Raw genomic sequence first — 23106 nt, forward strand, 5'->3', positions numbered from 1 at the left:
TGGAGAATGTGCTGGTACAATGTCGAGAACCCGGATACATACTAGACAACTATCTCAGCTGTACACGATATCCTCTGCTCATGAATGGTCTAGACATGCCTTATGGAAAGAGTGACACATGTCTCCCTATGACCAGCTCCCCAGGCATAGGATCAATGATGAATGATATGCCATCCCTGTCGGTGATCACCTCATCCCTCGACCTGTGGCTATCAACTCGCACATCGACTCGATGCCCCCGCTGATAAGTCTCCCCTCTATCGCACCAAGTGTCATCCAAATATCTTAGGTGAGCTCCCCATCCCTTGTTTCTCAAGCCCAGAGTGTCAAAGGACAACAACCAGATAGCTCGTTCCTGCAAGTGATGTAGAAGAGGGTCAGGCATCTGAGTCCCCGTGGATACCATCAAGTATCGCTCATTTGTGTCCCCATCGATCTTGGGTGAACTACAGCCAAATGTATGCCCGGTATCTTCGTCCATGGGTGTCCCTGGAAGCAACACTCCAAGACCTCATTGTGCAGCACCATACGCCTCTGCATACCACCAATCATCTCGGTACTCCTGGACATGCCACTGTACACGGCGGCCTACCCTTGTACACAATTGGATACCCTCGACTACAGCTATGCCATCTCGTACCGTCCTGCTTCCCGCCTGTGTCATTGCACCTATCACTCCCTGCATGTACTCAATGCGATGTGAGGCACTCCCACTCTACAACGCAATCCAATACACTACAACACACGACCATGCATCTCCATGCCCACCTGTAGACCACTGCTCAATGCTAGATGCTCCCACACATGCCTAGATGTGATGGCCTAGAGCTATGTCTCTACGTGTCAGGCCACACCTGATCAGTATCATCACCTCCACCATCACATCACTACCCCCGCCGATGAATGGATCTTCCCTACAAATCTCCCCTGAGGTATCCGAGAAGTGACTCTCCCTATGTGTCAGCAATGATGCCACCACTGCTTCGCTCCTTTGTGTCCTCTGTGCCCCACACAAAAGTGAAGAGTCCCTAGCTCCATACAAGGCATCGTCTGGTGGTCACCCAATGCCACCTCCTCCAACAAACTCCTGCCAGAATATGTTGATCACCCAGTGATCCTGTGTACAAATGCAATACCAAGAAAACCAAAAGAGATTGTCCATAAACTGGTTGGCCATTGGTGCTAACCGAGACTCCCCTAGCGAATGTGCACACTCAACTTCTAGGTCAACTGCACCATCTCGATTGTAGTCAACCGGCATACCTGGGAAATGATAGGTAGTCCCACCCGTAACCCAATGCTAGTCTGCGCTGCCAGTATCCCCAGTGACTAGAAGCTCCTATTGAGCTACACCCAAGTCCACCACCATCTCCATAGCCCACTCCACAGGGCACCAACTCAAAATCTCTCGCCATCCAACCCTTAGAGAGGCATCGAATGCACAAACTCCCGCACATAGAACAACCACAACATGCGGGTGTTGCACCCTGTGCAACTCAGGTCGTCTCATCTCGCTATCCTGGTCAATACATGAAACATGGTTGGGTAGCTCTGTCTCTCTCTGTCCAATGGGCCAAGGTAACCTAATAGTGTTGCCAACCCCGTCTATGTATGCCCGAAGAGGGTTGCTCTCATGCCCCAACGTGCACTCTAGCTGCACCAGTAGGGAATCCAACCGCTCCCCAACGTGAGTCAATTTGGTCGTGGACTCGACACAAACCACTCTCATGCCCTCTAGCTCCTCATTCTGCTGCAGAATAGCCTCACGCACTAACACGACCTTCCTTTGTAATGCTAGAAGGTCGGCCTGAAACTGGTGGAACTATCGTGGGCATCTATCACCTGTAAACTCGGTCACAACTCCAGATACCTCAGCAACTGTTGGCATCTCGTCCATGGGTGGCACCCCCTCAACAAATGGCTCTATGTGTGTAGGCTCTATCCTCTCCACCAAGGTGTCAACTGGGGCTATCAAAGAGGTCTCTAATAAAGGTGACTCCTGCACCACACTAGGTATATCGATGTGCTCCTCACCATCCTGTGGGCTTTCAACATCATGCTCAACCTCCTCCTCAGGCTCCTGATATCTAAAGTCAGGTCTTCACCAGCAAAAGCACCCACTAGTCTCACCTTCTAACCGTCTCTATCCTGCTTGCTCCTTTTGAGGAGATCTGGTGCCCTAATCTGGTTGGCTTTCCCCACATGATGTAGATGGCTACACCCCCACAGCCCGTTCAACTCTAACGTCTCTATTGTAAGGGTGAGGATGGGTTTGGTCTGTCACACTCCTCAACTAGGCCAACCTCTCATCGTCCCAATTAATTCTACCCCATAATTTCTGCATACTGGATTTCCCTTGAGCCATGGATTTGTCTCCGGTTTCACCCGTCACTGTGCACTCATACCCAAAGCTTCCATGATCTTCTAGCTAATTTCCCACAGCTGGGCCAAGATCATGATCTGATACCACAGTAATGTTCCAAACTAGGAAAAATAGTGCTATGCAAAGCGAAAAATAAAAACAACACCATAAAATTAAATCAGACCATCAGACCACAAAATTGGCAGCCAAACTGCGTTGTCTACTCATTTTATTAAATGGGAAAAGGTGTACAATAAGTTGTTGGAATGTGTGCACCTGGGCTTGCTCTAGGCAAGCTAGCAAAAGCCCAAAATGAACAATGGAACACCCTCCTCAAATCTGCTAGTAATCCAGCCCAAGAGCTGCATTGTTACTGCCCAGAAAGGTGTTTCTTCCTAAAATTACCGGTTGTTAGAGCCTTCCCTGTTGCTCAAAAAATTTTGGGAAATTAATCCTAGACTCTACGCAAGAAACCCAAATAACCCACGAAGGAATTGGCCAAATGTTGACCTCAAAATTTTGGCCCAAATTCCCCTTAACTCCTCTAGCTATTGGCTGAGTTGGGACCCTTGTTTGACCCCTCAAATCTGCCCAGAAAATTTTATAAAATTAGGAGCGTACTCCTTGCCAAAAACCCAGAAAAAACCCAAAAAGGGTTTCCCTTGGTTCCAACCTTCAAAAATTGACCCTTCACAGCTTGACCCTCCTCCAATTTCGAATTTTGTTGCTATGACTGATCCTATCGATCTCTTCTCTCCCAAATCCAGCAATCTTCCTCAAATGGCCCTCCAAATGATCTCCCAGCATCCCAGCTCCAAACTCCCCCGGATGGTGCTACCCAAAGAGTCTCACTCCAGTGACTACGCAGTCATGGAGGAGATGACACAGTCCTGCATGTGATGAAATAAGAGTTGCATGTAATATGGCCCTCTTGTCTGTAGCTACCCTCTATACTCCTGAAAATGATGAAGAACGCTCCTGTCTCCCCAACTTCCCAGAGTGTCTCACGAAGTGACTGCGCAATCCCTGCGTTGTTGTTACTCCCCCTGCAGCTGGTACTCGAATCACAGTTGTTGTAACTCGTCTCCCTACTGCTGCTACGAACTGAGATGAAGAAGAACTCCCTTCTAGGGCTGGCACTTGAAGTCCACCGAAGCAAGGGTTGAGATCTCCGCTCGGAGACACTTGTGTGCTAAACAGCACAATAACCCGGCTAAGCAACTCGAGCAACTAAGATTGAGTTCAATATGTCAAAATATAAGATACCCAAATGAGGAAAGTTTCCTTCCTTATATAGATTTCGTGGAGCACTTTTCCCTCCATTTTCCCTCCATCGTGGGTCCCTCACCTAACCATCGATTTCCCCTCCATGCAAATCGAACTAGGGAATGCATATTCCCCTAGTATGGGTGGCCCCCACGTATACTTAACCACATCGAAATAACTTCTACTAAGTCTAGCTTCCTAATAAAATCGAATGGTCCCCCATCACCTCCAAAATTGGCCCCAAAATGTAGAAATTAATACTCCAAAATAATTTAGGAAGGGGCATGACATGATCATTCAAGTTGCGGGTGTTCATCCGGTTTCTTGGCATTAATTTACATTAAGCAAGAACTGTGACTCCATAAGGCACTAGTCTCATACTCGAAAATCTAATATAATCATTAATCTTGCTAAAATTTTACCAAGTAGCTAGGCCACTGATTCGTGTCTCTGAAGTGAGTTGGTTCCCAACTCGTTCTCCTTCACCTCATTCCATAGGAACTAGCCCCCATAGCCTAATGCTGGTAGACAGCTAGAACGGAGTGAGCGGGTATCAGAGTGACATCCCCTGCCCTGAGCAGTTGTCGCGGTGCCTATACAATTCAGGCAACAACACTATGCTAGAGAAGACACGGGAAATTATCAAGGCAAATGGAAGTGACCCCTTTGAAATATTTTACCATCAAGTGAAGAACACAGTTACCAATAGGTGGAACAAAAAGACCATAGCATTACACCTCTAGTCTATGCATTGCACCCCAAAATTTATTATTCTGAAAATTTGCCATCAAATAGAACAACCCTAAACAAGGATTGAGAAGTTATACAACGATATACGCATTGAGGAAAATCCATAAGGATGTCAAAATTGCAATGGAAGTACATGAGAAATTTGGGCCATATGCACAATCCATTGGTAAATTATCAAATCCCCTAGATATGGATGATAGGGACATATTGATCCTATTACTTGATTGGCCATCCATGGCAGGGACAATGTTTATCTCTCAACTCTAGCCACTGAGTTGTTATTTAATAAGAGAAATTGGATACATATGGCTTCAGCCATTTGATGGAGAAAAACATACTCAGAGCAACGAAGGCTGAAGATCTTGTGTATGTTCATCCTAGTCTCCGCTTTGTGTTGCATTATAATCTGAAGCATAAGACATGTCTAACCAAGATGTTAGATGTGGAGCTTGAGATCTTTGACTTGAACATGTCACTTAATGCCATAACTCAACTAAACCTGCTTGAGGATGTGATCTTTTGCACCAGATCACAAACATGGAAATATACAACCCGTTCCCCTTTTCCCACAATTCTTCTTCCACTGAACATGCCAGATTATCACATTTCAGACATATTATTTCTCATTAATCTATTCTTGTTCCATTATCATAATTTTCTTATTATTTATTAGGACTAGCCAGTAGGCATATAAGCTAACGAACTTTTCTTGTCACAATATATATGCAAGTGTATGTTTAACATATGTAAGTGCATCTATACAAGTGTATTGACATAAACATACACCAATGTACATTTAATGTGCATGGATGCATGCTTCTAAACATGTTTAAAGAAATTCAACAGTGATATAACATGAACAGATAAGAAGTCTTCATTTGGCATAGCTAGTCACAGGTTTGAAACCCGCAAGCATAATATGGTGTACATCTTGATAATATGAATGCACTACCTATGGAGAACCTCCCTTAAATGGAAAACGAAGCGTCAACATTTCTGCTAGTTCATAATTGCGTTGCCTTTATATAACATGATACTTCGGCAATAGTTTATTATTACCTAAGTCGCATATCTTCACTTGCATTTGTAAAGTTGACTGACTTTTATTTTTTTGCTTCCTCAAATCTCACCCAGGTTCCTCACGTAATGGATCCCCCATATCCAATTTAAAAGTCTCAAACCTTCTCAGCTATGCTACTCATTCCAGTGAATGAGGTAAAAAACTCTCATACTCAAAGAAAATATGCAACAAAAAAAACACACAAATAGCCTTCATGATAAAAACAATGGCACTTTGCCCATCAATTCTTCATCATAGAACATTTAATGAAGGGTGTCAATTTAGAGGAAGAAAATATATAAAATATATTGCATGGTAAAAGTTGATATGGATTTTGATGCATTTGTCTTACCTGTTTTAGAACAAGTAATCGTCGATCAGCTACAGTAGGAGGGATTATATCACCATATATACGTTTTGCTTCTTCGGCATAAAATTCAACAAAACTTGCCCCGTATGCAACCTACGCATTTGCACTTTAATTATTTGAAATGGATACCATGAAGAATACGCCACACTTGAATGTTTCTCACTAGAACTAAAGCCTACATCTTTCCTTATAAATTAAATAAACTATCTTACATGTTTCAATATAAGATTATAAAATAAAAGTGAATGTAAAGAAATAGGAAAAATGATAGATCAAAGTTTCATTACCTCTCCCAAACCTTCTTTTATAGGCTTGCCGTTTTCTAATGTCATAAGCTTCCCCAAATCTTCCTTGTGTGCCATTAGTAATTCATACCTTAAAACATAGTCAACCAATAGAAGGTTGGAAGTATAACATTTCCGAACCAATTTCTCCAAAATTTAAATGTTTCTTTATTTAGTTATCATATGTGAAAAGACACGCTATCAATGATTGTTGGAACTAGGTGGAAGCCATCAAGGTTGAGCTTTATTATGGGCATAAATTAACCAGAACTCTTCATACCTATTGATAATTCTAAATTGCACTAAATTCTGATTGTGCACTTGCATTATATCCTAATGGGGAACATCATATAAATTCTTGAAACTAACAATGAAGGTGAATACAAGTCCAAATATTTTACACATACTACAAGTCTCATGCCATCCACAGACAACTAAATTGCTCGTGCTCCTTAACAAAAGAAAATTGCACAGAGGACGAACAGGACAATTAGGAAGATAACAAGGAGTGTGCTGAAGGGTAAACATCTGTCATATATAATCTGGGCTGAAGCAGCGTGTACAATAACGCTATCAACTGCTTACTGAAAACAAGTCCAATCGAAACAATCAGAGCCATTACACTTGAGAAGAAAAGAGTGACACAAAAGCATACGTGAGTCCTCATGGAGTGTTTTTGGCCATATTGCTTATGTACATTTTCTGGAAGAAAGAAAAGTTATAAGCTTGAGGATTTAAAATAAAAAAGAGTATTTTATAGCCTACAGTTAAAGAGTCCAAGGCATATAGGTTCTTTGATTTTGGCAAAAAGACAATTGTCAGCAAATATGTCATGCTTGATGAATATCATAGCTAGGATAATTAGGATTTAGATCAATATGACATGGCCTACTTCAGACGAAGATGATGCTAAATAAGAAGGTTGCAGAAAAAAGGAATCCGTTGGCATTATGATGAATGTGTTGTCCTTGATGGGGCGCAGGTTTACAAGACAGAATCAGAAGTTTGATACAGGGAGATTGTTGGCATTATGAATTAGGTTTGTCCTTGATGGCAACTTACTTGATGAGTTGTCCTTGATGACAACCTATTTGATGAAATGGAATCCTACTTGATAAGTTGTCTTTTGATCTACTTGTTAAAGGTATAAACAGGATATGTTTACAGATGTGATAGAATGTATGGCAGTTCAGAGGAATGATAAGGTTGAAAGTTAACAGGATGTGTTTACAGATGTGACAGAATGCATGGCAGTTCAGAGGAATCAGTTCAAAAGAATGATAAAGTTGGAAGTTCAAGAACTATACGCGGGTTCTGTTAAGCAAGTCGCATATGCACGTGAGTTCAGTGAAGAAAAGTTGCATATGGCTTTTTGCGCCATGGTATTCTAAATACCAGGGGTTCTTACCATGGTATTGGCCCATAGTAATGAGCGCAACAAAGAATATTGATCCCATCAAAGAATACCATCGGCATAACTATGGTTTTGACCCGAGGTATTGAAAAAGGCTAAAACTATATAAGGAGGTGAAGATCAAAGTGCTATGTGTGCAAGTGATGGAAATATTATGAAGAGTTAGATCAAAAGCAAATATGCATGTTATGGGTTTTTTATGCTTTGCTTGATCTAAACTAAGTATGCACCTGAGAGTTTGATGATGGATGAGATCCAATAGATCTAAAATAATTATGCACTAATGAATACAATGATGGATCAGGATCATGAGACCTAAAATGACTTTTCATTGTATGATCTGCTCATGGATTGACTAGATCTAAGTATTGACGCATGTTTTTATCTCTGAATATTATGATCTGGGTCTTTCTGAAGTTCTAAAGAGCAACATTTTAGGTCAAAATTTGCAGATCTATATGCTGGTTGGTCTCGGGAAAAGCGCGTATACACGCAGGTTAGCTTCTTCAAAGTCGTGTATACAAAGTAAGGGTTTATGTTCATAAATGACTGATCAATCTAATCAGTGTTGTTGTTTCTCTGTTGTTTGTCAATGATGTCCTCATGATTGATCTAGGTTAAGTGATAATGTCTGAAGTAGAAATGATTGAATGATGAAGTTGAATATGGTTATGAATTGATTGAAGAATGTTAAGATTACTTGTTGATTGTGATTGAAGATCAGAGACAGTTCTGTGTCTCGTTTAGAATGTTGCAGTAGATCTGAGTATGATTCGGTGTTCCTTTTCAGAAATGTAGTAGTCAAGTTTTCAGTGTTCAATATTTCAAGATTTGTATGTGGGGTTCTTTACAGAAAAGTGTGTATGCACGCGGGTTGCCTTAAGTGAAGTAGCATATACATTTTGACATTTGAATGATCAAGATTGCAGTTGATTTTGTGTGTTGATGCAGTATTCTGGGTTCAGTTCTGTGTACTGGTTACAGTGATCTGACTATTCCAGTTGATTGGTTGAGTTTTGATTAAGTGTCAGTTGATTGGGTTTTCAGTGAATGGTTGATTCAGTTGTGTCAGAAATTGATGATTGGGTTTTAGTGATTGATTGATTCAATTGTGTCAGAGATTGATGATTGGGTTTTAGTGATTGGTTGATTCAATTGTGTCAGAGATTGATGATTGTGTTACAGTGATGAGTTACAGTTTGATTATTGATATTGAGCTTAAGTGTTGATAATGGGTCTAGTCTGAAAATTTGATGAAACGTGGCCTACAAGTTATGATGTGTTGAAGCAGGTGGATCCAGTGTGAAAATTCATGAAACGTGGTCCATGGCGGATGTTGAGGGTTGGAGCCTTTAGTGAGGAAGTCAAAGCTTCTTGCCAGTACTAGTTGGTGATCAGATCAGGGGGTTGGAGCTCCCTTCCAGTAGCAGCTAGAGAACAAGTGAAGGTTGTAGCCTTCTACAGGTTGGTGTCTGCATACTGGTACAAGTTTACGCTAGTACAAGAACCAAGGGGTTGGAGCTCCCTTCCAGTAGGAGCTGGAGACTGTATTGTCCCAAATCAATTAATTTTGGAATAGGCACTTCATATTAAACTATCATGCATTTTCCAAAAGATTGCCATGTAAAACCAGAACAATAAATCTATAAATTGCACAAAATCTCATTAAAAGATCACAACACGAGAAACAATGAGAAATGCAAAAACCAAAATCCAGCTTTATTATATATACATATATGCCAATACAATAACTAGGAATGACCCTCCAATCTCCAAATTGAAACAGAAAAACAATCTCTACACCTGGGGATTCTGAATGAATCCACCAAGGGGAGATGGGTGCTCACCCAGTCTCTCTAAATCACCCGAGGGTTTCGTCCTGGGGCTACCAATGGAGTAGAGAACCATGTTCCCAACCTCACATACAAGAAACAATAGCAAAACCAAGATGTCTTCCAATGGTCTCCTCCTCCTCTTTTATAGATTCGATGGACTCCTCTAGAACCTTCTATTTTATTATTATTTTAATCATGGGGCACTTTTCCCTCTTTTATTTCAATTAAAATATCTTTTTAATGTGGGGAAAAGGGTAAATTGGCCACCATGTCTCCTCAGGCCACTGAAACTCATACCTAACCATCCCATCCTGTAGATCTTCCCGTTCCGATTCAACAAGCTATTACATTGAGGTGTTCCACCAATTAATATCCTCGGAATGCCACCTCGAGCATAATTAATTAAGTTATGCCCAATAATAATGTTGATTTCTGAAAGTTGTCAAAATGTGACGAAACGAAAGGCAAATTGTGTGGATGGTGGAATATGCCAAGCGAATGCCATCAAATCCCATAAAACTCCGCAAAAATCCATCGGAACCCCTGATGACATAAACCTGCTCCACTAACCTGGCCACCTCCTGCCCTGGAAATCCACCCTGACTGCACTATGAAGAAGGAAAAAAAATGGGGACATGACAGTCCTCCCACCCCAAGATTGCTTGCCCTCAAGCAATCCAAATATGTGGACCAATCTGGTGGTTCGACACAACTGAGACCCAATGCCAGGATCCCATACGAACCACTGGGTGATGCTCTGCTCCTGTGTCAACCCACCATGAACAAACTTCTCGATGCCCAGATCCCAGATCAATCTTCGACGAAACCTGTCATCAGTAAATCCTCCTGGATCCCAATGTCGCCAAGAAGGAGCATCAAGGCTCCACGGCTCCTGCTGTGCTATAACTCCGGCTGTGAATGCTACTCCACCTGCCGCGTACCAACTCATCACCTCTCTCCAATCCAACCCTTGGCATAGACCAAGGTCAATCTCATCATGTTGAAGTCGTGCTGAAATACTGATGAGTGGCCAACCTACATCCTGCTACCAACTGAAGCATGTGATATCCCTCACCTTGGAGGGCTCCTGCAATACAATGCTCCTGACTAAAAATGACACTCCATCAAAAGGATACCAGCTCATGATCTCTCGCCAATCCAACGCATGGACACCTGTGCAAGGGATATGTCTGCTATGCTAAAACTGGTCCATGCTCAGTTGTTGATGCTCTACCTGGACAATCCAAGCATGTCCAAGAAATCCTGCCTCTCTCCCTCTAATGGGAAAAAGTGGGCAAACCGTGCTGCAAGCCCCATCTATGTACTCCTGGAGAGGGTTGTTGCCTGAAATGCTACAGCTCACCAGGTTGTCACTCCATCTGTTTGCACCTCATCAATGGGTAGTCCCAAAGATGGATGTACTGCCATTCTCTTCGCCTGGTAGGAAACTCCACGCTCCTCCAGTCCACCAATCTCCTGCCAAACTGTCCTATCATACTCCAACATCTCCTGAGGACAAGTGTCAACGAACAATGTCATCATGCCAGTTGTTTGTACATTTGTCTACTCCTCATCAATGGCTGACCCCAAAGGTGGCTGCTCATCCTCCATCACAGGTTCAATATGAACCTCCAACTGGCTGTCCCAAGAAGGCTCATCATGCATACTGTGCGCCTCATCCTCCTCAGCTGACTCATGCTCCATCATACGCTGCTCATGCTGATTCATCATTGGTGACACACTATCCCGAATGTCTCCCCTAGGACCCACAAACAGCTCATCATAGGAATCTGGCCTGATGTCAATGACTCGCCATGATTCATGCTCCTCTATGTGCTCTCTATATTGAATCATCAACCGCTCATCTGCTCCCTGATCTCTTTCCCACATGGGAACAATCAACTACTCCTCGTCCTCCTCTACCACACATGGATGCATATCTGGGCTACTGTCATCAACTCCATATGCTGCTCGTGCTCCTCTAATGTATCATCGTATGAACCCATGGACTCGTCCAACAAAGAGTCCTCATCCTGACAGACATGAAGAATATCTCCCTGCTCTACCGCTTCATCTCCTCAATGTCACTCAAGCATGAGTGGTCAAGTCCCCATGGTCCTTTGCAGATGAAGCAAAGTCCCTTTCTCCTCATCTCATTCTTGTTGCATGAGCCCCCAAACCTAAACTGCTCCTCCCTGGTCTAATGTCTCCTGAACAACCCAATGTTCTACTCAACCAACCTCTCAGTTAGACCATAAGCAACAGGTGAGACCAACTCCTCTCTCCTCCAAACAGACAACAATCGAGACTACAACTCCCGACAAATGGCATCACGACCTCTCATATATGATGACAAGATGGACTGCATGTGTGCCATGACTCTATCAGGATGATGTTTCCTACATGATGACAAGATGGACTGCATGTGTGCCATGACTCTATCAGGATGATGTTTCCTAATGTTGAAGAAGCATTGGAACATCTGCAAGATCAAACCATCACATTCTAGATCAAACATGACTTCGTAAGTCTTAGTCATGGCCATAACTCCTAAAATCTCAAGCTTCTTCCCAAAGGTAGAGCCTGCACTGTTGACCAAGTCCTGGAAAGTTTATACTACCAGTCTAAAGACTCTCCTCATAATATCATCATTGTAAGGAGCTATAAGGGTTGTTAGTCTCATGATGTTACTGAGACAAGATGCAACTGGAAGTCTAACCCCTTCACAAGGTTCCTCCAAGAACTTGTGTCATATGAGAGCAAGCATAGCTGGTTTTAGAGCCCAAATGAGTTCCTTCCCTTCTAACTGGCTCACTTTGGAAAGGAGTGCATCTAGTTCATCTAATTTGAAAAGGAATTTCCATGTGACCTTCATGTGTTTCAAATCTGTTCCAAGTGCAAGGATTTGGTGTCCAATTTCCTGCCCCTTCTGCACATCTCATGGTTGCTCCTTCTGAAGAATGGCATATACCCTTCTTGAGAAAGGTTTGTTGTTTTGTTTTGGTTTTTGGTTCAGATTGCAGTCCATTGATGTATGGTTGTGCTGATTTAAAAGGTGCTTCAAATAATCCATCCATAGCAACAAGGCATCAACATACAAGACATATATAACAATAATGTTCTCAAGACAGCCTCTCAACAACACTTTGTGGTAGGTGTTGTCGCACAAAATGTCTAGGCACCGCGACAACGCTCAGACTCCAGAGTAAGGGCTGTAACTCTTGATCCTTACTCACTCCGCTTAAACTCTCTCCTAAGCAAGTCAAGGGGGGTAGTACCTGAGTTAAATGGATGAGAAAGCCTGTGAAACACGGGCTCTAGAAGATTTTAATGATGGACAACTTAAATGAATTTAAATGAATCTCAATTAACTCAGATGAATAGATTAAACTCTAATGTAACCAAGACACGACCACCAACTAGAGATAATCATCGACCAGTGCCTTTAATTTGAATTAACCATAGATCAAGTAAGAAAACAAGTCATCCAGAATAATTTTTCCAATATGTGACGAACAGTGACAATCAGGTATGATAATATAAACGCCCAAAACTGTATCATGCAAGAGATTCCAAATTTAAAATGATTATCGTTAATGACCAAGATCTAGAATTAATTAATTTTCTCCAACAATCAATATAACTTAAAACATTTATCGTACTTTGACCATAGGAAAATCATAAAAATGCATTTAATGACCAAATAACACTAAGGAACTTTAGGTTTAAATTTTAATTATTTCTTAGGCAACAACTTCAATGGTAACTAAAAAAAATCAAAATCTTTTAATGCGACAGAAAAAATGAATCAAAGCATTAAAAATAATAATAATAATAATAATGGACCATAGGCCACATAAATTTTTATTTTTTTAACGTGAAAACAAGTCCCTTTAATTTATTTCTTTAGTCACAAAAATTAGATTTTTCTTTATGAATTTTTTTTAATTTTGAGAATTTTAAATTATGAGGATTTTTTAAATGTTCAGGATTTTTTTAAGATTTGTTTTAGATCTTTAGACTTTTGAAATTTTATATTTTTTAATCAAAATCATAAATCATAAATCAAAAAAAAAAATGAAATGAAATGGAATAAAAAAAAAGGTGAAAACAAAATCGATTTTATGAAAACGTATATCTTAAAAACCCAACCGAAACATAAGAAATAGAATTTAACAGGGGAACTAACTAAAACCTAAACCACTAATATACAAAAAAGAACCTAAGATTATCTAACCTAACCCAATGTACATGAAATAAAGAAAAAGACAATCGAATGTATCTAAAACCCAACCTAAACACATAAAAAACACATGCATGTAATGTTTTTGGTGTGCGTATGCAGGTTCTGACGGCAGAATGGAAGAGAAGCAAGGGTGGAATTCAGATGCAGGTTAGGGAGCAGCGTGAATGTGCATGGAGGATGAAGCTAGGGACATGGACAGATTCGATGGCAACTCGATGGCGTTGAGGGAAAGGGATACGAACGAGGTGGACTGTTCAAGGAGCTCGAAGAAGGCAGCGGATGAGGGTTCTATGGGAGAGCCGCAGGGATGGCAGCGGGAAAATGCAATGAGAAGGACACAGATTATGGAGGAGACTTCGACTCTCTGGCAGCGTGGAGAGGTGGAGCTGGCAGACTGCGTGGGAGGAGGAATAGTTCGATGTAGCAGCGAGGGTTTATGGGAGCAATACGCAGGTTTTGAAGGAGTGAGCTACGAAAGGAAAACTGTAAAAATGCGTGGAGGAAAAAGCTGACAGAATGAGGGGTATGGCAACGTGAAATAGGGAAGGAGCAGTAAGGGAAGAAGACGTGGAGGGGATTTGCGAGCAGTTGAAAAGAGAGGGTTTCTAAAAAAAAAATCGAAAATTTACAGCAAACCCAGAAACCCCAAACAACAGACAGATGGCTAGAAACCCTTATAAATTTTCCAAATAAAAAAAAAAATTAAAACCCAAACACAGACAAGAAAAATAATTTCGAAATTTTCCAAAAAATGACGGTAAAAACAAATTCAAAATTTTCTGCTCAGGACACCCTAGGAAGCAGAGAAACTGTAGCCCAAGAACCGAAGATAAATTTACCAGATTAAGATTCTATACATATGCTTAAGATTTACCGTTAAAACCCTTAAAAAATTTTAGATCTGAATATTTATTTGAACCCTGGACTGCAAAATGTCTGAATAATGTCTCTGGAAAATGATTGTTGATGAACCCAGAGATCTAGATCTTACCCTCTAGGGCTTAGATCTAGGTTCTGCACAGTTTTTTGCTTCAGATCTGCAGCTGCAGGACAACAAGAAACACCCCAACGATATATGCAATGAGCCAGGAAACCCAAGTCAAAAAACCAAAAATAATTTTATAGATCTATGGAGTGTGAGTCTGACTCCGCTCCCAGATTTGATAATCTGAGGCTCTCAACAGCGAGATCTATTAATTTAGCATAAAAAAATTAAATTTTTTGAATTTTAGAGGAGGTACTGAGCTCAAAACCCTTCATGCATCACCCATAAAAAATATTTTATGATAAGCCTGGGATCAAATTAAGTTGGGCTCTTAAGAAAACACGGATCGGAAGTTGGTTGGTTCAACCGAGAACTTCACCGACACCTGATCATCTAAAAAATCAGGACTTTCCTGCAAAACTCAATTCAACCATCAACATAGAGCGAGAAAACGATAATAAAATTCAGATAAATAGAGATACCTACTATTATATTCAAAACTTAAATTATCTTTCAAACCCCGGCGACTGAGCAAAATACCTGTACTCAAATCACTCTTCAGAAAGCTATCATTAATGGCTAAAAAGAAATCGATGCATGAAAATGACACATCTTACAGTATTTCCACGAAGAGTAACACCAACAGAAATTAACCCCAGAGTCTTTCTTTATTGCTCATAAAAAGATTGCAAGAGAGCTTTTCGCTTAGTACACGACCAAAATATCGGATAAATTGACTAACGAATGACCTCCTATTTAAAGATAAATCCTTCAACGGCTAGTTCGAGTGATCCTCGTCAAAGAAATCTCGACCGTTGATGAGGATTAAAATTTCTTTTATTCTCATCCGTCGAAATTTTAAATTATTGAGGAAATTCGAATTTTTCAATTAAATGTGTTATAATTAATGAATTAATTTCCTCAAAATTTTGACTTTGACTTAAACCCAGGGACCAAAGGCTTAAAATTTAGCAAAATAATTAATTTACCTTAGTCCATGAACCTCTTAAAAATTAATTTTTTAAGGACCAACGAATTTTTCCTTTGGAGAACTTAAATTTACTTAGGACCTAGAATTAATCAAATTTATGGCTTAGGATTTTAATTAATTTTGGCCAGAAAATTTAATTAATTAACCTATGAGGGGATAAATTATTTTTCTAACTCTCAAGGTACTTTACATCATGATTTTTACATTTTTTACATCTCAAGGGGAAAAACCCATTTGCAAAAGACCCTCACAGACTACCCAGTTCTATGACACAAATATAATCTAGCAGATCAAGCAATTTGTAATAAAATAACCTAACCAAATAGTTAGGATTATTCTCAAATCACTTTTACATAGACTCGATCTAGAACACTAGAACTCCCCTAAGATTCTAGTCACAAAATCCATTTCGGCTTTGGGGTAAGGCTGAAAGAAAACTCTATTGACCATCCGAGAATGGATCGATGAGACAAAAAACCTCCCGGAATGTAGATTGTCACCAGAAAAGTAGGTTTACCTAGGTGATTACATACACGACACGGATCTACTAAGATTAATTACATTATACACATGCAGACTGGGTTTACATTATAAAATGATCCTCAGGTTGATGATGATAGCTGGATGGCAGGAACACATCGATCATGTGCTATCCCTTTTGCGAAAAAAGGGGGTGTACTTCTATGGGTCGTTGACACGTAGTGGTCAACAATAGCATACATAAAAACCCCTCAACTCAACAATGGTTGGGAAATTATATCAGTCTCCATGTATAGCGAGAAGATAGCAGACTCTAAGACCATATGGCGCATATAGCAATACAGGGCTGCTATACCAACATTCAACTCATCAGATTATCAAGGTGCTAAACTCTAACAGCCACAACTTATTAGCAACTCAAGGCAATAGTAGCATATAGCTACAACAAGACTTAACATAACAAATTTAGCAACGATATATATAATGGCAAAATTTTGGAAGTGACTGACCCCCGATCTCAAAATTTACACAATTTTGGAATCAAAATTGAGTTGCACAGTAAAAGGAACAGTGGAACCTGATTGGAGCCTTGTGAAGTGTCTTTGTTGAAGTGTTCACCCTTCTTATTTGTAGCTAGAGTGACTCATCAAACATAGTCTTTCATAACAGCCTGAAGCTACAACACTGAACGTTGCCCAAAGTACACAAGTCCAGTCAATCTATCAGCGTGATTCTCCTTCCCATATGATGGTCTCTACCTTGGAAAGTGTTGGTCACGTTCAATTCAGGGCTCAACCTCAGATATACATATGTCCCTTGCAGCAAATATAACTAGAATCTCTTCCTCACTAATAATACACCTACGACCCCAAATGATGAAAGTCCCAACATCTGACAGCAAGAGTAATATGGCCTCAACAGGCTCAAAAACGTTTTCCAGCAAGACACACCAGTTCCCACGTCCAATCACGAAGGGCTCATGGCATGTCTGCACAATCAAGAGAGTGGCCTACTGGAATATTAATTTCTGGAATCAGATGAGTTTGCTTAGCCATAATAACATGAATTCCAAAATTAAAGATAAGTCAGCTTTTGGCTACTTCCAATGTGGCTTTCAAAGCGCATTCTTAGGTTGAGTTGCCTAATCGCTATTGTTTATTAGCTCACTGATGTAACCTCCTGATAGGTATGGAATACATGCCCAACCAACAAGGAGACTCATGAGGGCTCTTAAATTGGTATACAATGGCATTCCTCATCCATTTCTTGTGCCAACTCGACTCACAGTCTCCCACTCATCGGTAGACAATGCACGGTCCAGGCAACCAATGATATCAACCTTTTGTGAAGAAATAAGCACCCAGACAACAGAGATAATTCCTACGGCTTATTATTTAAGGTGACACGATTTTTGCACTAGCTGAACTCGTTCTTGGCACCTGGAATGAATTCAACCTCTTAATGCTCACCCTTTCCTTGGCGTCCAAAACATAAGTCTCGAACTTGAGGATTCAATGCTTGAGGCAAGAAATTAATTCGAGATATAACGGCCTTCTGATTTGTAAAATTGACTGCAGGAGCCGCTCAGAGAATTTCTTTCTGCCACTTTTAAATGGCACTTCAATGCTCAAAGTTTGCGTTGGCAGTTATGTGAGACTTGGGCAACAGTTCAAAAGTCGATTTCAACCTTGGCTCTCGCTTCTCCTGTTCGGTCAACGTGGGCCCTCCTTATATTAGCTTGCAACTTCCAAAAAAATTATGCGACCCCCATCTTATGACCACCATCTTATTAACCAGCCACCGGTTTTACGAGTTATTATGTGGTCAAAAATAACACACGGCCAATTCGAAGAATGCAGTCGATCCGCAATTATGTTGATAAATCGGCCCCTTTTTTTCCGTTGACACCCGCTGACCCAAAGCGTCGTCACTCTCGTTCGACATGGTTATTCAAATGCTGGTAGCAGTCGTCGAACAAAGCGGAGTGGAAGAAGCGGAGAAAAAAAAACAAAATTCCACCTAGAATATGAAATTCGGATACCAATGGGCGTTAACTTGAGAAATTTGGCTGAGTTCGATTTCTTGAAATTTTGCTCAGTCTACCGCCATGGTTCTCGGCCCACGCGTGGGTGACGGAATCAAACATTGATTTTGCCCGTCTTCGATCTCCTTTAGAAACAGTGTCTCTCAATAATAATGCGGACAACTCTCTTTAAAAATTCATCCTTTTGGCTTTGAATAAAAATTATCCGCTAATTAATTTTAGCTTAGCGACCCTTCAAATATTCAAAATATGATTTGGCCCCACTTTTCACCATATTTCTACCTTCACATGTTTGGTTGGGTTCGATGCCCCAAAAAAACATCATAAATCGACCTCAAAACCAGATATGAAGTTCAGCCTCCATTTTGTAGAATAAATAATTTATTTATTTTTGTTACAATAAAATGATGGTTTCGGCACCTTCAAAATAGACTTTCGACAACCTGCAATTAAAACTGAAAACCCGCAGGCTGAGCCAAATTCAATGCTCTGATACCACTGTATTGTCCCAAATCAATTAATTTTGGAATAGGCACTTCATATTAAACTATCATGCATTTTCCAGAAGATTGTCATGTAAAACCAGAACCATAAATCTATAAATTGCACAAAATCTCATTAAAAGATCACAACACGAGAAACAATGAGAGATGCAGCAACCAAAATCCAGCTTTATTATATATCATAGATGACAATACAATAGCTGGGAATGACCCTCTGGTCTCCAAACTCAAACTGAAAAAAAAAAACAATTTCTACACCTGTGGATTCTGAATGAATCCACCAAGGGGAGATGGGTGCTCGCCCAATCTTTCTAAATCACCCAAGGGTTTTCGTCCTGGGACTACCAATGGAGTAGAGAACCATGTTCTCAACCTCACATACAAGAAACAATAGCAAAACCAAGATGTCCTCCAATGGACTCCTCTAGAACCTTCTATTTTATTATTATTTTAATCATGGGGCACTTTTCTCTCTTTTATTTCAATTAAAATATTCTTTTAATGCAGGGAAAAGGGTAAATTGGTCACCATGTCTCCTCCAGCCACTTAAACTCATATCTAACCATCCCATCCTGTAGATCTTCCCGTTCTGGTTCCAACGAGCTATTACACTGAGGTGTTCCACCAATTAATCTCCTCGGAATGCCACCTCAAGCATAATTAATTAAGTTATGCCCAATAATAATGTTGATTTCTGAAAGTTGTTGGAATGTGATGGAACGAAAGGCAAACTATGCGGATGGTGGAATATGCCAAGCGAATGCCATCAAATCCCATAAAAACTCCACAAAAATCCATCGGAACCCCTGATGACATAAACCTGCTCCACTGACCTGGCCACCTCCTGCCCTGGAAATCCACCCTAGCTGCACTATGAAGACGGAAAAATATAGGGACATGACAGAGAACGATCGAAGGTTGTAGCTTTCTGCAGGTGGGTGCCTACGTACTGGTATGAGTTTGCACCGGTACAAGATTGTAAAAAGATTTTTCTTTATATTAAAAAGAAGACAGAGACCACAGTAGCAAGTGGTTTTTTCCCGCATTGGGTTTCCACCTTAAATCCTGGTGTTCATGTGTGTTGCTTATGTGTGATGGTTTATTTTGTTCTTACAGCACATGGTTACTGTCTAACTAATGTTTAATAAAGTACTGATGCGTTGGCTGAAGACAAACAAATGATGAATTAACTGAATCATAAGTTTATTGAATGTACGCTAGTTGTCTTAAGAACAGTCGTGTACACACGCGAGTTCCTTTCAGTAAAGTCGCGTATAGAAATCAGAATATGAAATGTAAAAAGTTATTGATTTGAAAACACTGATTCACCCCCCCCCCCCCCTCTCAGTATTTTTCCCAACAATTGGTATCAAAGCAGGTCCTTTGGCAAAAGCTTGATCGCTTGAAGGAGATCCATCGAGACAATGGGAAAGAAGCAAAAGAAGAAAGCACCTCAAAAAAAGAAGACATCTCAAAAAAACAGTGACAGTGTTAGAGACGATTGGCTATTAGATGGAAGCAAATATTCAGATTCAAAATCACCTCAAAATGAAGATGAACAAGCAAAAGAATTATCAGGTGCTGATTTTTGGTCCTCTGGTGATACCTTTCTCTATTCATGCAATATTGAAGATAATGAATGTGACAATGAAACAACTAAATTTGCTCTTATGGGTGAAAGTGAAAGAAATCTTATAGAGGTAAAAGTTAAAAGGCTCACAGATAAAATTAGAGATCAACAAGATCTATTTGATAAAAGGGAATGTTCCTACAAAGAAGAGGTTACCAGGTTAAAAACTCAGTTGGAGGAAGGAAACAAAATAAAGAAGTAGTACAAGGGAAAGGAAGATCAATGTCAAAGACTATAGGATAAAGTAACATCATTGAGAAATCAAGTGAATGAAAATGATACAACAATCAAGGAACTTAAAAAAAGAACCAGTTACTGTGAAGGTCTTGAAGCTGAGGTCATCCCTCTAAAAGAAGATCTTGAAAAATCAAATAAACAGAATGAAGAACTACTTCAAGCATTTGAAGAACAAGAAAATGAGATTCTCAAATTAAAACAACAAGTGGAAGAAGGAAGAAACGTTGAAGAAATCATGAAGAAGCAGTATCTAGAAAAGTAAAAGCAATATCAGGTTGAGGTAAATGTCCTAAAAGGTAAATTAGAAGAAAAGGATAAACTTTTACAATTTCAAGATAGTACTAAGATTTTGGATAATATTTTTAGTAGTCAAACATCTCCTACCATCAAATCTGGTCTTGGTTTTCATGAAACTGTTAAAGGTGAATCTAGCTCACAAACTGAGGCAGGGAATTCTAATGCAAAATCTAAAATGCTCAACAAGGAGATAAGAAGTCAACCCCATCAACCATCAAAGAAAGAAAGTCTTCAAATAAAATCGTTTACTCCTAACTATAGAAGTGTTAATCGATTCTTTCCTCTGATCAATAATGTTGAATGTTCTATATGTCATAATTTTGGACATGTTGCAGCCAGGTACAGAAGTAGAATGTTTCGAGCTAATAACCGTCTCACAGAAAGATCATCGGCTTTTAGGTACTTTAAGGGATATTGTTTTTCTTGCAATATGTTTGGTCACAGCCATTGATTGTTATAGAAGGAATATGAAACATATAAGATGTTATGCTTGTAACAAGTTTGGGCATATAGCACAAGAATGCAGGAACAAGTCTATGGATCGTTGTAGAGAATTTGGTAAGCAACCAAATAAGAACATTGATATCAGAAAATCTGAAAAATATGGATCCACCAACCAGAAAGAAAAGGAAGATCAAATAAGGTGTGGTCTTGCTCTCTACTCATTCGAAGACAAAGATGATAGTGGATGTTCTCATCACATGACTGGAGACAAGAGTAAAATGGAGTCTCTAATGAAGAACCATCATGGTAATGATATTCTTGGAACTGATGTTTCAGCAAAAGTTCTAGGACCAGGTACAGTCAGAACAGACTCAAGGGGAACTGAAAGTATGAAATTTCAGTATTCCACCTTCCATACGCGGATCTTATGAAGTATAGTCGCGTATATATGCGAGTTAGAAACTGCACAATCGCGTATATGTTGGTTTGATGAAGAAGCAGTGGGACAGACTCAGAAAAAGGTCTGATATGGTTCAAACAATTATCAATTGTCTTTTCTGTTTTGATGGTTGATGATTACAGTCTGTGGATGTTATTTAGAAGTGCTTTTGACCCTCATAAGTTGTTGATGACTTGATGTATAACTGGTTGATGATGATGCCTTGATGATTCTTATTGATATATGAAATGATCAGATCTAACAGTGAACAGTTGACACAGGTTCAGGAGGAGCATTTGCAATGCTTCTAATAATACATTGTTGGCATTATGTTTGCTTTAGAAGTCCTTGGTACGTAATGAGGCTTATCAATGGTGATGAGGCTTATGTTGCTAAAGTGTTTAAATGATGCATCATACTATGTTGCAGTCATGGGTTGGCTATGATGAAATCACAGATGATACTTATATTGTTTGAGCCACATAGTTGTTTTGATGCTTCTGATCAGATTTATGGATGATTCGGATGATTCTTTTGATGATGCATATAGTACAAATGTCATGTTGCTTCAATGCACAACTTCATTATTTGATGATGATAAGTGTCACTCATTTCTTTTATGCCGATGCCATCATGCCTTCAAAGATGCATAACTTTCATATGTTGCAATTATGGATGAGGATTCCTATAGCTCTTGGTTCTCACAAGGTATATTGTTTAAGGATTGTTGCACTTGATGGTATCAAAAAAGTTTAACAAATGACTGTGAGCTCATGGTTTGCTTTTCACATTGATGAGAAGTTAGATACATATTACTATCTCTATGTTGGATACATGGATGATTACTTAAATTGCACATTGGTAAATAATGTTGGTTGGCCAAGAGAATGGTGTTATTGCAGGTTTCATGAAGACATAGCTATTTGAAGACATGGCTTACTTAGTCACATAATGATGATGACTTCTTACTTTATGATGATAGGTTTGGTTCTCACATATGTTGATTATCATGGTTGATGCTTATCAGATGTGGGATGTTGGAAAACTCCCTAGTGATGATACATGGTTGATATATTGAGGGTTGTTGTGAAAATATCATGCAGTTCTTGCTACGATGATGATGTTATGGTCATGAATGATGACTATGGTGTTTTCACATATATATAATATGATGTGAATGGTTTTGTATCACTGCTTGGAGATATGGCATATGCTTAGTTGATTCATGGAAGGCTATGTTTTTTATAAACATAAGGCTTTTTCTACTAAGGAAAGGGAGCAAGTTGATCTTGATAAGGTCAAGAGGATGAATTGATATCTATATGCGGCATACTTAGTCACAGGTTGATGATATTAAAGTTACATTGTCTTATCTTGCTAACATGTTTAATACATGATTCATCCGTCCAATAAAACATAAACCAAGATAAAATAAGTTAACCTACTAGATTTACCATGCATTAATCCAA

General features: G+C 39.8%; 1 protein-coding gene across 1 annotated transcript in view; it reads right to left on the reverse strand.

The window, feature by feature from the left end:
• ALDH5F1 (aldehyde dehydrogenase 5F1) overlaps positions 1-23106 on the reverse strand; it is a 369083-nt gene that overhangs the window by 282997 nt on the left and 62980 nt on the right. Inside the window, exons 5-6 of the mRNA XM_089380687.1 lie at positions 6096-6183; positions 5791-5901 (exon numbers count right to left, since the gene is read on the reverse strand). Coding sequence (XP_089236813.1) covers positions 5791-5901; positions 6096-6183 — 199 coding nt within the window. The remainder of the gene's footprint in view (positions 1-5790; positions 5902-6095; positions 6184-23106) is intronic.

The sequence above is a fragment of the Pinus tabuliformis genome, chromosome J, assembly GCF_031772625.1.
Source record: "Pinus tabuliformis cultivar Carrire ecotype Pingquan chromosome J, CPIR1, whole genome shotgun sequence".
NCBI classification, from domain to species: Eukaryota; Viridiplantae; Streptophyta; class Pinopsida; order Pinales; family Pinaceae; genus Pinus; species Pinus tabuliformis.